The following is a 15800-nucleotide window of genomic DNA, read 5'->3' as shown; positions in this document are numbered from 1 at the left end:
CCCTTACTAGCATGATGCTAATGCAATAGAACTTAATGACGAGCGTGACTTGGCCAACGGGCGACCTGCCGTTAATCCTACCCTCGGGGCACATTCCTGGATGCCGGGGGTAAAAGCTACTGAGAGCGCGGAACGGGGGGGTATATATTCAAATCTGGTCGTAGAGAGAGAGATAACCAGTGATCTCCTAAAGAAAGTAGTTCTCGGTAAGTATGTTAAGAAAAATAAAAATTATTTAAAATTTTTTATTTTTGATACAGAATTCATCTGGAAGAAATTGTAAACAAATTCATTGTGGCTGCGTAAAGTTTTATAGGTTTCCATTTTTCCATTTAATGTGATTATATTTTCCTGAGGATAACATCTTTAATATTTGCCTTGTTCTCTTGATTTTTTCCTTTCATATAAGAACTGTCACTCAATGGTTTCAATAAACTAATTTGTAATATATTAATAGGAAAAGTCATAATAATGATAGAAATGATGATACTGTATTAACAGTAATAATGATAAGGTTAGTTAATTAAATTATGTACTTATTGTCTTTTTTTGCACACAGTAAAACTAACTTAGATTATGGGTAACATGTCTAACTGAGAAGTCTAACTCATTTACCTTTTCCAGGCAAACCTACAGCATCTCGAAAAAATGGTCTCCAGTTATCAGGAAAGTCTGAGTATTCCAAAGAAGAATTGGAGGTTCTCAAAAGGACCTCAAATATAAATGGGAGAGACTACTTGCCTTTCATGTCCATCGATCTGAAAGAAAAATTTGCATATTCCCTACCTTTTACTGATAAGGATGGACCACTTGCCCTGGCTCCTAAGCAAAGGAAAAACTTTGCCCGATGGGCGAGACCAGAGGATATTTCAAGCAGTCCTAAAATGATTGAAATTATTGACTACTACAGCATTAAGCAGACTTGTGTTTCCGACTGTTCCTTTGTTGCTTCCGTAGCTATCAGTGCCCTCTACGAAAAGAGGTTTAAAAAGAGACTCATCACCGACATCATCTTCCCCAAGAGTCGAAACGGCGACCCAGTGTATAATCCCTGTGGAAAGTATATGATTAAGCTTCACATAAATGGAATTCCTAGGAAAGTTATCATAGATGACCAGTTACCTCAGGGTCATCATGGAGAGTTGTTGTGTTCCTACTCGACAAATAAAAATGAATTCTGGATATCCTTAGTTGAAAAAGCTTATATGAAAGTGATGGGAGGGTATGATTTTCCAGGGTCAAACAGTAACATTGATTTGTACGCCCTCACTGGATGGATTCCAGAACGTGTTTCAATAAAGGACAAAGACTTCAACAAAGAAGCGACCTTTAAAAAGATACTAGACCGTTTTCACCGGGGAGATGTGCTCGTTACCATGGCAACGGGGGAGATGAGCGATGCTGCTGCTGACAGAGCGGGCCTAGTTCCTACTCATGCTTATGCTATGTTAGACATCAAGGAGGTTAAGGTAAGAAAAATTTTTTCATTTCTTTTATACCTAATCTGTTGCAGATGGTTAGAGTAAGCTGTTTTTTATTGATAATTGCGGTTAGTGGGATACCAGTATTGGTGACCCAAATGAGTTGACAAAGAAAGAAATATCATTGTTGGTAGGTATATTGAAAAATGGGTTTGAAATACCCAGACATGGCTTCCAAGGAATAATATTAATAAATATTCTTTGGCTACAAAGTAGAAAGGATTTACTGTACAGTTGGTGAATATAATGGGACAAAGATGAGTATATGTGGAATTATATTTGATACTTATTCAGAATTTTTATGAAGAAGAATCCTAAAAATGTACTTGATTATTTAGCATGAATGATGTAATGGTAAGGAAAGTCCATAACCCCTTGAGCGCCATTGAGCGAACTATACGTCCGGATATTTCTACTCCATTCAACACCGGTGGATGTATTTTGCATCATGTAATCTCGTTTTTCCCCTTCTATTGAAACATAAAAATTCTTCAAAATATTTAAAATCATATGTCAATGTAAATGAAATTAATGTAGCTATGTAACGAAAAAATGTCTAATCTCCGAGGTCTAATAATTTTTTTGCTGAGTTGAGTGAAGTACCACATAAAAGAAATTTAAATTTTTTGGTAAGGGGGTGGGACTGAAAGGGTTCATATCTGTCAATTGAGAGAGTTTATTTAAGGTCATGAATGACACAGTGTAAGTATGGGATTATGACCCGCTGCCGATCAATGTTCTGTGTAGGCATATAAAGCTGCTAGTTTTGTGGAAGTTTTTAGCAGTTTAACTGAGATATTCGCGGAAACATTTTGTCATATCTTAAAAGATACCCTCTATTATAGGAAACTAGTATTTAGAAAATATTGATAATCTAGGTGATGTGGGGTTTATTCTGTGATTTTCCTTATAAAAAGAAGATACTTCACTTAGTTTACCTTTAAGAGCTGAGGTTTTATGCTGTTCTTGGAGCTGAAGACACTTTGTTCCTATTGATCAAACCATGAACAACTCTTGCCCCAAGTGTTTGAATTCCTGGATTCATAGGTCGAGTACAGCAGAAAGATCTTTATAAAATGATCAATTGACTGATAGATGTGACTTCTAGAGGCTGGAAAATAAGAGTTAGATATTGAAGACTGAGATGATTGAAATATATCATGAGAAGGGAAGAGGATCAGTTGGTCAGAAAATTAGTTGAAGTGTAAGTAGCAGGATGAAGACTTGCATGAAAGCGCAGGCATTCGTGAAAGAGTGAGGGAATTGTAGACCTAGACTTCATAGGAATTAAGGTTAATGCAGCACCAGACAATCTGATGTAAAAACCATTTGTGGTGATGATAATGAAATTGACTTCTTATCTCATAATTATTATTATTATTACTTTTATTTTTTCAATATTAAACTTACCCGATAATCATGTAGCTGTCAACTCCGTTGCCCGACAGAATTCTACGGAAGGGATACGCCAGCGATCGCTATACAAGAGGGGGGTGTACTCACAAGCGCCACCTGTGGCCAGGTACTGCAGTACTTCTTGTTGACACCACTTCAATTTTTCCTCTGTCGTGCTTCCGGCAAGACGTTCATGGATACGCTTATAATTTTGGAGTCTTGTTCACGGTTTTTGGTGAAGTATTGCTCTAAGATTTCAGCTTTCGCTATTCAGGAAGTTTTATTATTAGCTTAGCTAGCTTTTGGAATTAATTTGATTAATTATGGTGACGAAGAGAGTATGAACTCTCTTTCACCTTTAAATGGCCGACCCTTCCCTTAGACGGAAGTGTTGGTGTCTAAGAGAGTATAGACTCTTTTTCTTAATTTTGCTCACAAAGTTATAGATTTATTTTATATCTCTCCGCCATTTATAGGCCTCTTCGATTAACTTCCTTTTTTTTTATAAAATTATTAAATTAATTTTTATATTTGTTTATATTCGACCTTTCCTAATAGTAGGCGGTCTTTTCTTGTACCGAAGTTAATTAACATTGAGCCCGTCATTTCGGTTTTACCTGTTAACATATTATGCTATTTTAATGTTTTTGAAAGAATTTCTTTGATAGTCTCGTACTGTTTCAAAGTTGAACTAACGTTTTGTTTTGTCTCTGCAGTTGTTGACGTTCAGAACGTTCAACTTGCGCTCTATCGTTACGATAGAGAGAGAATTTTCACGGTGTCACGTTGCAGTAAGAGTAAACCGTTTATAACGTTTTGTTCATTCTTTCTTAGCTTAATGGTTTTAATTCTAATAAAGGAACTTTTTATTTGGGAAATCTTTCAGTTTTTTTCCTTTAACAATAATATGTTTTAACGAGTATTTATGTTTGGGCTCTTCTCTCAGGTTCTAAGTCAAGAGAGAGAGAGAGAGAGAGATAGAGACGGAGGGAGAGAGAGCTGGATAAACGTTTCGTTCAAGCGAGTAACGTTGTTATCGTTTTTGCTCTTCTCCCTAGTCTCTTTAGGGGAAGAAGGTAAACGTTTCTAGAGTTTATTCTTGTTCTCAAGCTTTATGCGGTGAGAGATTTTAAACGTAGTTTATTTGATCTAGTGTTTAGTCTCTTTCCAGCCACTGAATTATTTATCTTTCATTAGATTTTTCTGTTACATTGTAATTCTGTTTTCGCAATTACTAACTTTTAAAGAAGGATAGAATTGCGTGTTTCAGGTACAAACCACTTAAAGTTTCGAGTTCAGTGAAATAAGTGCAAACAGAAATTCAAAAGTGATAAGTGATTAGCGCAAAGTGTGTCAGTGTTGTGCGTGAGGGTACTTCTTGCGTGCCAGTCGTCCTCCCAGTCCGGGACCTCTTGCAAGCTCCCAAGCCCAGGGGAGAAGCAATGTCGAAGGGCAAAAGGGTTCGGCAGGCCTTGATCGGCGCACAGAAGTATCCTCGGTGGTTGCGGGCGTGTCTTACAGAGACCGTCACTCCCACCCGCAGACGATTGAGCCCTTATTTTACTCGTCTGCAGAAGAAATTTCGGGGAGATAACGCTGGACTCAGGTCTCAAGACCTCTTAAACGTAAAGTCCAGACCTCTAGAGTTCAACAACCCGGATGCAGTCATTGGGTTAGCTCTGACTCTCCGCAGTCATCAGGTGACTGCACACCTCCTAAGAGAGGTAAGGTGATGCCGCAACAGACCTCATCTTCTGTTAAGGCTTTGCCTCAGCAGACCTTAGCGTCTGCCGACCCCAAGATGACTTTGCTGCAGTCCATGCAGTCACAGCTTGCGGTCTTAATGCGTGAGTGTCAGGCTGAGAAGGTTACACCTCCTCCTGCGATCGCTCCGCCTCACCGCAGTCCAGTCTGCCAGGCGTACGATGTTGAGGTTCCTCAGGATACCTTACCGCGTACTGAGTTGCCAGTTACCAGCGGTGTGCAGCAACCTCCGCCTTCCTTAAGGCAACCTCAGCAATGGGAGCAGGAATCTTATGCCTTACTTCCTCCGCTTCCGCTTGCGGTTCCACCAGCGAGGCAACAATCTCTTGAGGTACGACAACCCAACCCTCCTCAAGGCAAGAGCCTCAACTCCTTAGGCTAGCACCTCAGGAACCTCAACTCGCGAGACAAGAACTGCGTTCTGCGCAGCCGCTACCTCAACTCTCGCAGCTCACACCTCAGGAACCTTAACTCGTTCCTCAGGAACCTGCTACTGCGCATCCGCAACCCTTACAGCAAGCGCAACTCTTGAGGCAGCAACCTCATGCTATGAGTCAGCCACCTCAACGCATGCATCTGCCACTTTCTCCTCAACTTGAGCCTCTTCCCATTCAACTTGGGAATAACAAATGACAATAATAACACCTCATTACTTTCATAACTTGCATTTGTAATCATATACATGTATGCCTACACAAACATTATGATAATGGAGGTTATTTGTATTACTTATATAAAAATATATATGTATTCCTTGCAATATATTTTTAACAAAATCGCAAAATATGGCAAAAATATCTTCAAAACAAAAATGAATCATGAGTTATGAATGTAAGGTAAATATTATGTTGATATTAAACCCCATGCAAGCATGCATGAAGTAATGCAGTGTTGCCAACAGGGCGAGTTTCCCTTTCCTGAGGTGAAGTAGATTATAGTACATTTAGTGTAGCTTAATTCTACGATTATCATGCCGGCTATCAAATTCATCAACAAAACAGTCTAAATCAATTCCCTCGGCACGTGCACTTTCAATGGACGGTAATGCGATATTACTCACTCTAGCACTGGTCATGGAATTTCTGAGAAATGTTACACGCCATGCAACACGCTCTGCTTACCTTACAGCATGCTCTACATACAGCATGCTCTGCATACAGCATGCTCTGCATACAACATGCTCTGCATACCTTATCGCATGCTCTGCATACAGCATGCTCTGCATACAGCATGCTCTACATACAGCATGCTCTGCATACAGCATGCTCTGCATACAGCATGCTCTGCATACAGCATGCTCTGCATACAGCATGCTCTGCATACAGCATGCTCTGCATACAGCATGCTCTGCATACAGCATGCTCTACATACAGCATGCTCTGCATACAGCATGCTCTGCATACAACATGCTCTGCATACCTTACCGCATGCTTCTCAGTCATACATCTTTGGTTGTTGCCAACTCACTAGACTGTCAAGCAGTTTCATAACGTTGCCTTCTAGTCTGCTGCTTTTGCACCAGTGAAACCCTCACTGAGAGAACTTAGCTTTTCTCGGATATGGTCTCTGTAGATGAGAAAGTGCTTTTCTCCCTCCTGATATTCCCTTGAGGACTCTGTCATTTGGAGAGGAGCCTTTAGCTGCGTAGCCTCCTATGGACTTTTATTTAAGCATAACATGCTTCCAGGGAAGGTAATGGTTCCACTTCAGTCGCTAACCCCGTCTGTTACCACACCTGCTCCCATAGACCTTGAGCTGTGTTGCAAGACATGCAGTCCAAGCTTAGTCCTTGTTAGAGGATTTTTTGTTTACGGAGTCAGTGTGTCACTGGGAAGACGTTCAACAACCAGCAGAAGTGACTTGTTGTGACGCAGTGCGGCAACCTCAGCAACCCGATAAGGAGTTGTCTGTACGACCCAGACAGTCTAGACAGCTTCGGGTTGTCACTGTACTTCCTCGCTTCCCCATGGTTGACAGTTCACAGACTGTGCAGCAGTACCATGATCTTATGTCCGGCTCCGTCAGACGACTGGCTTTTAAGAGCTCCCACAAGTCGTCGCTGTCTGGAGATTCTCAGATGGACTATGGATCTGACCAAGGAACTGGGCCTCCTGGTCAATTTTGAGGAGTCTCAGCTCGTCCCATCCCAGACCATTGTCTCCCTGGGTATGGATCTTCAGAGTCGAGCTTTTCGGGCTTTTCCGTCGGCCCCAAGGATCTTCCAAGCCCTAGAATGCATCCAGAGCATGCTGAGAAGGAACCGATGCTCAGTCAGGTAGTGGATGAGTCTAACAGGGACACTTTCATCGCTGGCCCTGTTCATCGTGTTAGGGAGACTCCACCTCCCCCCCTTCAGTATCATCTAGCTGCTCACTGGATAAAGGACATGACGCTAGAGACGGTCTCAGTTCCTGTTTCCGAAGAGAGGAGGTCTTCTCTCGCGTGGTGTAAGAACAGCTTTCTTCTCAAGGAAGTCTACCTTTGGCTGTTCAGAAACCCGACCGCCGTCTCCTCTCGGACGCATCAGACACGGGCTGGGGTGCGACTTTGGACGGACAGGAATGCTCGGGAACATGGAATCAGGAGCAAAGGACACTTCACATCAATTGCAAGGAGTTGTTGGCGGTTCTTCTGGCCTTGATAACTTCAAGTCCCTCCAGCTTAACAAAGTGGTGGAGGTGGACTCTGACAACACCACAGCCCTGGCTTACATCTTCAAGCAGGGAGGGACTCTTTCGTGAAGTTGTTCTAGATCGCAAGGGACCTCCTCATCTGGTCTAAAGATCGAAAGCTCACGCTGGTAACGAGGTTCATTCAGGGCGGTATGAATGTCATGGCAGATCACCTCAGCCGGAAGGGTCAGATCATCCCCACAGAGTGGACCCTTCACAAGAATGTTTGCAGCAGACTTTGGGCCCTGTGGGGTCAGCCAACCATAGATCTGTTCGCTACCTCGATAACCTAGAGACTCCTGTTGTATTGTTCTCCGATTCCAGACCCAGCAGCAGTTCACGTGGATGCTTTTCTGCTGGATTGGTTCCATCTCGACCTGTATGCATTCCCGCCGTTCAAGATTGTCAACAGGGTACTTCAGAAGTTCTCCTCTCGCAAAGGGACACGGCTGACGTTGGTTGGCTCCGCTCTGGCCCGCGAGAGAATGGTTCTTAGAGGTACTGCAATGGCTGGTCGACATTCCCAGGACTCTTCCTCTAGGAGTGAACCTTCTACGTCTACCTCACGTAAAGAAGGTACACCCAAACCTCCACGCTCTTCGTCTGACTGCCTTCAGACTTTCGAAAGACTCTCAAGAGCTAGGGGCTTTTCTAAGGAGGCAGCCAGAGCGATTGCCAAAGCAAGGAGAACATCCACTCTCAGAATCTATCAGTCTCAAGGGGAAGTCTTCCGTAGCTGGTACAAGACCAATGCAGTTTCCTCAACCAGTACCACTGTAACCCGGATTGCTGACTTCCTGTTATATCTAAGGAAAGTAAGGTCCCTTTCAGCTCCTACGATCAAGGGTTACAGAAGTATGTTGGCAGCGGTTTTCCGCCACAGAGGCTTGGATCTTTCCATCAACAAAGATCTACAGGACCTCCCTAGGTCTTTTGAGACCTCAAAGGAACGTCGGTTGTCCACTCCAGGCTGGAATCTAGACGTGGTCCTAAGGTTCCTTATGTCATCAAGATTTGAACCTCTCCAATCAGCCTCTTTTTAGGACCTCACATTAAAAACTCTTTTCCTCGTGTGCTTGACAACAGCTAAAAGAGTAAGTGAGATCCACGCCTTCAGCAGGATCATTGTTTTCACATCTGAAACGGCTACATGTTCCTTGCAGCTCGGCTTTTGCTAAACGAGCTTCCTTCACGTCCTTGGCCTAAGTCGTTCGAGATCCCAAGCCTGTCCAACTTGGTGGGGAATGAACTGGAGAGAGTACTTTGCCCAGTTAGAGCTCTTAGGTACTATCTAAAAAGGTCTTAACCTTTACGAGGACAATCAGAAGCCTTATGGTGTGCCATCAAGAAACCTTCTTTTCCAAGTTCTAAGAACTCAGTTTCTTACTATTCAGGCTTCTGATTAGGGAAGCACATTCTCATCTGAAGGAAGAAGACCTTGCTTTGCTGAAGGTAAGGACACATGAAGTAGGAGCTGTGGCTACTTCAGTGGCCTTCAAACAGAGCCATTCTCTGCAGAGTGTTATGGATGCAACCTATTGGAGAAGCAAGTCAGTGTTCGCATCATTCTATCTCAAAGATGTCCAGTCTCTTTACGAGTACTGCTACACCCTGGGACCATTCGTAGCAACGAATGCAGTAGTAGGCGAGGGCTCAGCCACTACATTCCCATAATCCCATAACCTTTTAACCTTTCTCTTGAATACTTTTTATGGGTTGTACGGTCGGCTAAGAAGCCTTCCACATCCTTGTTGATTTGGCGGGTGGTCAATTCTTTCTTGAGAAGCGCCGAGGTTAAAGGTTGTGATGAGGTCCTTTAGTATGGGTTGCAGCCCTTGATACTTCAGCACCTTAGAGTTGTTCAGCCTCCTAAGAGGAACGCTGCGCTCAGTAAGGAAGACGAACTTATTTAAGGCAGAGTAATGGCTCAAGTCGACTTCCTTACCAGGTACTTGTAATTTCATTGTTATTTTGAATAACTGATAATATGAAATACGGGATACTTAGCTTCTTGATATACATGTACACTGGTTTTCACCCACCTCCCTGGGTGTGAATCAGCTACATGATTATCGGGTAAGTTTAATATTGAAAAATGTTATTTTCATTAGTAAAATAAATTTTTGAATATACTTACCCGATAATCATGATTTAATTGACCCACCCTTCCTCCCCATAGAACCAGTGGACCGAGGAAAAATTGAAGTGGTGTCAACAAGAAGTACTGCAGTACCTGGCCACAGGTGGCGCTTGTGAGTACACCCTCCTCTTGTATAGCGATCGCTGGCGTATCCCTTCCGTAGAATTCTGTCGGGCAACGGAGTTGACAGCTACATGATTATCGGGTAAGTATATTCAAAAATTTATTTTACTAATGAAAATAACATATTACTTGCTAAGCTATAACCCTAGTTGGAAAAGCAGGATGCTGTAAGCCCAGTGGCTCCAACAGGGAAAATAGCCCAGTGAGGAAAGGAAATAAGGAAAAATAAAATATTTTAAGAACAATAACAACATTAAAATAACGATCTCATATATAAACTTTAACAAAACAAGAGGAAGAGAAATAAGATAGAATAGTGTGCCCAAGTGTACCCTCAAGCAAGAGAACTCTAACCCAAGACAGTGGAAGACCATGGTACAGAGGTTATGGCACTACCCAAGACTAGAGAACAATGGTTTGATTTTGGAGTTTCTTTCCCCTTGAAGAGCTGCTTACCATAGCTAAAGAGCCTCTTCTACCCTTAGCAAGAGGAAAGTCTCCACTGAACAATTACAGTGCAGTAACCCCTTGGGTGAAGGAGAATTGTCTGGTAATCTCAGTGTTATCAGGTGTATGAGGACAGAGGAAAATGTGTAAAGAATAGGCCAGACTATTCGATGTGTGTGTAGGCAAAGGGAAAGTTTTGGGCTCTCCTGAATTGAAAAAGTCAGTAGTTTGCTACTGCCAGATACATGATATTGGCATAATTTCTTTCCTCTAAATGGTTTCTAATGTAATTTCCATTAATGGTCTCAAGGGGGTTGCATGGAAAAAACCATTAGAAGTACTATAGGTAGCCTATCAAAGGGGTTTTCAGTAATTTATTAGGCAAAACAAAACTGTATGATAATATTTAAGAGGAACTTTATATTTCTAATGAATCATATGGTTTTATGTATGAAATCACTCAGACTGTTTTTTAAGGTTTATGAGTTCATGTATTTTATGAGAGTAGTGATATTATCGTAATTTTGTGCTGTATTGGAAATACTGTACTGTTCAGTACTTTGAAAATGAAGTAAGAAGATTTTAAGAATTACAGTACCTTTAGTAAGAGATAGTTCTACTTTATTCTTTGCAAATGTTATGATAGTATATACAGTTATGAAATCCAATATACTGTTGCTGTAAAGTTTTGGGTGAGAACAAGATGTCAGAAGATCTTTTGTATTTGTAAAGTTTTATAAAGGATTCAAATTCAAATTGATAAAATATATATTCCAAATTATGGAGACTTGTTAAGATTTTCATGCAAATTAGTTTCCAAATATGACCGTGCAGCAAACTAGATTTTTCCTAGTACATTCCTCATAAGTTCTTCAATTGTAGGGTAAACGGTTACTAATGCTGAAAAATCCTTGGTCTCATCTACGATGGAAAGGCAACTACTCTGAAATGGACAATGAACATTGGACTCCTGAGTTGTGCCAGCTACTGAACTATGATCCCAAAAGTGCTCAGACCTTCGACAATGGTGTCTTCTGGATTGATTATGACAGCCTGTGTCATTTTTATGATGTCATTTACATGAACTGGAACCTGTCACTGTTTTCTTACACGTATTGTACTCATGAGTAAGTATTTTTCATGATAATTTATTAGGAAGTGATTGAAAAGGCCAATTGAGAGTTCAGGGAGACAGGATAGGGGTTTATCTATTTGACTTGAGGGAACAAAATAAAATGCTAGTTTCATACTCTTAAATGATCAGACTAATTAAACACTCATTTACAGTCACTTACATTTATTTTAAACAATTTACCGAGCAAGAGTAACATCAATTAGTTACCTAACAAAATATTTATACTGTACAGAACTTTAATATTAATGCTATGTAAAAGTACAGCGAGCTATAAAAACCAAAATTTTTTCTTGTCGTAACACTCTAATGATTTTGTAGGGAGGCTCAAGTTAATGATCAACAATATCGTACAATACCACCCTTGATATCACTGTAAATGAAAGCTCAATGTTCCTGAGCTTCATATCGCGTATCCTGCTAATGGAAATGTTTTATACTGTACAAGATAAATAGATAGATTACTTTCTTTCTATCTTTTGAAACACTGACCATGTTTGAAGTAGCAAATCTTTTTCTCCACCTGAAATTTTGCCAGGTTCATTACTTAATAATTACACATAAATAAATGCAGATCACATTTCATTAATCTCCAGTTGATCTCAAAATTCCAGTCATTAAAAGAATGCCAAAGAGTTGGCTCTTTTACACATTTGCCATAATATAAAAGTCACAAAAGTAAGTGCCATACCAGGACTCTCACTCACATAAACAACCTCAAAAGGATTTCAGCAACCTGAATAAAGAAAACAGTAGTGGAAACAACGAAATAGAAAGCAAATTGAAAAAAAAATATTATAACGAATTACTACATGTACATCAAAATTAGGAGTAGAGAAAATTGGATACATATCTAACCATTTAAATGGAAAACCTGGTGTAAAAATGTTCATGATGATAAGTGAAATAGGAAAAGCATTATGTTATGAATCATACGTAAATTATGCCTACTTGTTTGTTAGTAATTTGAAAAGATTACAGAATAATTAGTTGTTGAGGAAAGACCTGAAACGGTAAACCCAAAATTCAATTGTTGCTTCCCTTCATTTGAGTAAACTATTTGCAATGAAAATTATAGTCTGAAAAAAAATGTATGTTCAAACTGCCTAGCTTTTAATATTACTAAAGCTAAGATAACGTTCAATGAGGTTGAAAACAAATACTGTAGTACTAGGATCATTCTTTAAATATCCGTTGCATTATGGCAAGTCTAAATAATCAAACACTGTGAAGGTAAAAATGGTGCGCATTGTGTGACACTTTGTAGTCTACCATGTTTATTGGAAATTTTCTTTAAATTTACCTTATTAGTTTTACCTCACTCAAAATAGAAAACCTTTGGGTGAACCCTATGTGACTAAAAATATGACCCATTGGCGTAGTTCAACTGTTTAGGATATTGATGATAATGATACTGTAGTAGAAATTATAATAATGATTATGGAGTCGAGGAAGAAGTTGTGCATTTTTTTTGTAATACAAGTTTCTGAGACATTCAGATATTGATCCCAGACACAGAAAACTTGTGGTTGTTTATTTACTAGATCTCACTAGTGCTAAGAAAACTTTTAGACAAGGATGATGTAGTTAGATTGGAACATGTATCACACCTGCTTATTTTTTTGTATAAACTCCTGAAATGGGTTCCAAAGAGAATCACGGATGAGGCCGTATACTTGAATGATTATTTTTAGATGTGTCAGATTCTCATAAACCAAACATTAGGGAACAGTTAAAGCATGTAAAATATAAATTTTATTGTCTAAAATGAGAAATGATTGAATCTAAAACTAAAAACTAAAAGATATTTTTAAGGAATAATCCTGTGTAGTAGATATCATGTGGGTTTGTGAATGCATTCTTTGCAATTTAGCTTTATCCCACTTCTGAATCATTTTGTCTTTATTACTGTTTATCCATTCTTTAAAGACCATCCCCCAAAAAAAACTGTCCATAGGTCCATAGTTCAAGTTCTACTTTTCATTTAAAGAGAAATACTTTGTGCAAGGTCCATAGTAGTCTAACCCTTTCACTGACAGTGTTGAACTTTTGATGTAGCAAAATCTTTCAGGATCACACAAACCTTAGCTTGCTTATACTGATCGGAAAGTTCTCATCAAAATCTTTTCTGTAGTTGAGGGATTTTAAAAGAAAGTTGTTCCGTAACCGAAATACAAACCACGCTATTTACATTGGGTTTACCTTTTAGCGCAGCTGAAATGACGAGCCAATAGTTTTAACGAGGGTTAATTACCCCCGCGCTAGTTAGCGGGGGGTAGGGGAAGGGTAGCTTGCTACCCCTCCCCCCCCACACACCGGTGACTTGCTTCACTTCACTTTTGGCTCGGCGGTGATCAGACGTGTCTGTTCATCGTCCTCGTGACAGCCTTTAATTTTTCTGCTTTTTCTTTTACAGCTTGTGTGTTGGTTGGAAGTTGACCTTCATTATTATTATTTTACAATGCGTACATGCCCTGGTGTTGCCGGCCGCCCTTGTGGGACCTTTATGTCGGCCGTAGCTACGGACCCTCACACCCTCAGTGTCGGGGCCGACGGTGTGACCAGGAGAACATGTGCTGTGAGTGTAGGGAGTGGTCTGCCTCCCAGTGGGAGAGGTTTGGCCGCCGGCGTAAGAAGAAGTCCAAGAGAGACCGTTCTCCTTCGGGGTTTGCCTTGAAGGAGGAAGGTTCTCAGGATTCTTCTTCCGCCGCCCAAACCTCCTCCGAAGCTCCCCCTCGTCCGGCTCCTAAGGAGAGTCGGCCGAGTGGTAGCGCAGGCCCTAGTTCTGTTTCCCGACCTTGGGTGGGGGGAGAGGGCGTCGCCTCCCATAGCGAGGCGGTTCCCCCTCCTCCTCCGGGGGAGGTTGTTGATAATGCTTTAACTAATGATGATCTTTTGCAGATTTGGTCTTCCCTGGGGCTTAAGGGCTTGCCGTCCAGGGTCGCCTTTATTGACCTTGTCTCGTTGGGGGCCGCCGTTATGCAGTCGCCGGCGGTAGCAGAGGTAGACCCTCTGTTTATCGTCGACGTCGTGGTGGCAGAGGCCTCCGACGTGGCTGGGCAATCCTCCGCAGGTGCAGTTGAGGATGATGGTGCTGAGGGCTCTCCTCCCCCTTCCATACATCCTGCGAAGGGGGAAGTGAGTCCTGCGGTCTCTTCGGCTGCTCAGCTTCCTTCTAAGGGTAGTGCTTTGACTGAGACTCCCCTTCGGAGGACCGATGGTCCCGATGATCTTCCCCGAGGCCGCCTCCGCCGTAAGGCTCACCGTCCGCTGCGTCGCAAGGGCCTCCCTTCCCCTTATAAGGGTGTTAAGAGGCGCCTTTTTGGATCTTCTTCCTCCGAAGAGGACTCTCCTCGTCGGCCTCAGCCTACAGCTCCGTCTCCCTTGGACCTCTCTGCACACCGTTCTCCAACTCCTGCCAGATCTTCACCTTCTGGGGAACTCGTCACCCGACGGGCAACGGTCCCTTCTGGGCAAAGGGATTCTTCCCTTCCACGAGCAGTGCTAGCGCACAGGCGCTCTCCTGCTCGTCAGCGCTCTCCTGATCGTCAGCGCTCTCCTGCTCGTCGGCGCTCTCCTGCTCGTCAAGGCTCTCCTGCTCGTCGGCGCTCACCTGCTCGTCAGCGCTCTCCTGATGTTCGCCCTCCTCGTCAGCGCTCTCCTGCTCCTCAGCTCTCTTCTGAGCGTCAGCGCTCATTTGAGGATCATCGCCCTGCGGTCTCTGACCATCCTACAGTTCCTGTTGAGCTCCCTGCATGCCATCAGTCTCCTGAGCTCTCTCATCCTGTGGCTACGCGACATCGTTCACGTTCCCCAGCGCGTGTGTCAAAAGCACATGTTCGCCAACGCGCCTGCGATCTTCCTGTTCCTGTTCGTGAACGCGCCGCGCCACCTGTCCCTTCACAGGATCTCTCGCGTCGCCCTCCTGCTCGCCAGCGATCTCCTGCTCGCCAGCGATCACCTACGCGCCAGCGTTCACCTGCTCGCCAGCGCGCACAGGCGATTTTAGTATCGCCTATTCGCCAGCGTTCTCCCACGCGGCAACGATCGCCTACACGCCAGCGTTCACCTGCTCGTCAGCGCGCACAGGCGATTTTGGTATCGCCTATTCACCAGCGCTCTACGCGTCAGCGATCACCTGTTTCTCGGCGATCTCCGGACCGCCCGCGTGTTGTACAGCCTGCGCGCATACGTTCTCCAACGCTTCGTCAGCCGGAGGTTCTGAAGGGATATGGTTCGCCAGCTACTAGCTCGCCATCGCGCGATCGCTCACCGGCGCGTGCTGCTCGCTATCGCTCGCCAACGCGTCACCATGCCACAACGCGGCATCGCCCACCTGCGCGTCAGCGCTCGCCAGCTCACCACCGATCGCCTGTTGATCTACATCGCCAGCGGTCTTCCTCACCCATGCGGCAGCACGTTTCCTCGCCATCGCGCCAACGCTTTCATTCGCCGCCTCGGACACGCGCTCATTCACCTGCCCACCCTCGCACCCACTCGCCTGCGCGCCCGCGCGCCCGCGCGATCATCCACCTGCGCGCCCGCGCGATTAATCGCCCGCACTCCCGCGCGATTAATCGCCCGCACTCCCGCGCGACCATCGTTCGCGGCGAATTCCGCAGCCGTTGGTAGCAGCAGGAACGCGT

The 15800-nt window shown here is 43.2% G+C and overlaps 1 protein-coding gene across 1 annotated transcript in view; it reads left to right on the top strand.

Moving 5' to 3' along the window:
• Positions 1-15800, top strand: part of LOC137656815 (calpain-7-like) — a 94621-nt gene that overhangs the window by 52443 nt on the left and 26378 nt on the right. The window contains exons 6-7 of the mRNA XM_068391126.1: positions 625-1469; positions 10905-11149. Of these exons, the coding sequence (XP_068247227.1) occupies positions 625-1469; positions 10905-11149 (1090 nt within the window). The remainder of the gene's footprint in view (positions 1-624; positions 1470-10904; positions 11150-15800) is intronic.

This window comes from Palaemon carinicauda, chromosome 17 (assembly GCF_036898095.1).
Source record: "Palaemon carinicauda isolate YSFRI2023 chromosome 17, ASM3689809v2, whole genome shotgun sequence".
NCBI lineage: Eukaryota > Metazoa > Arthropoda > Malacostraca > Decapoda > Palaemonidae > Palaemon > Palaemon carinicauda.
The sequence above is the reverse complement of the archived record's forward strand: the minus strand, read 5'-3'. Positions and strand labels throughout refer to the sequence as shown.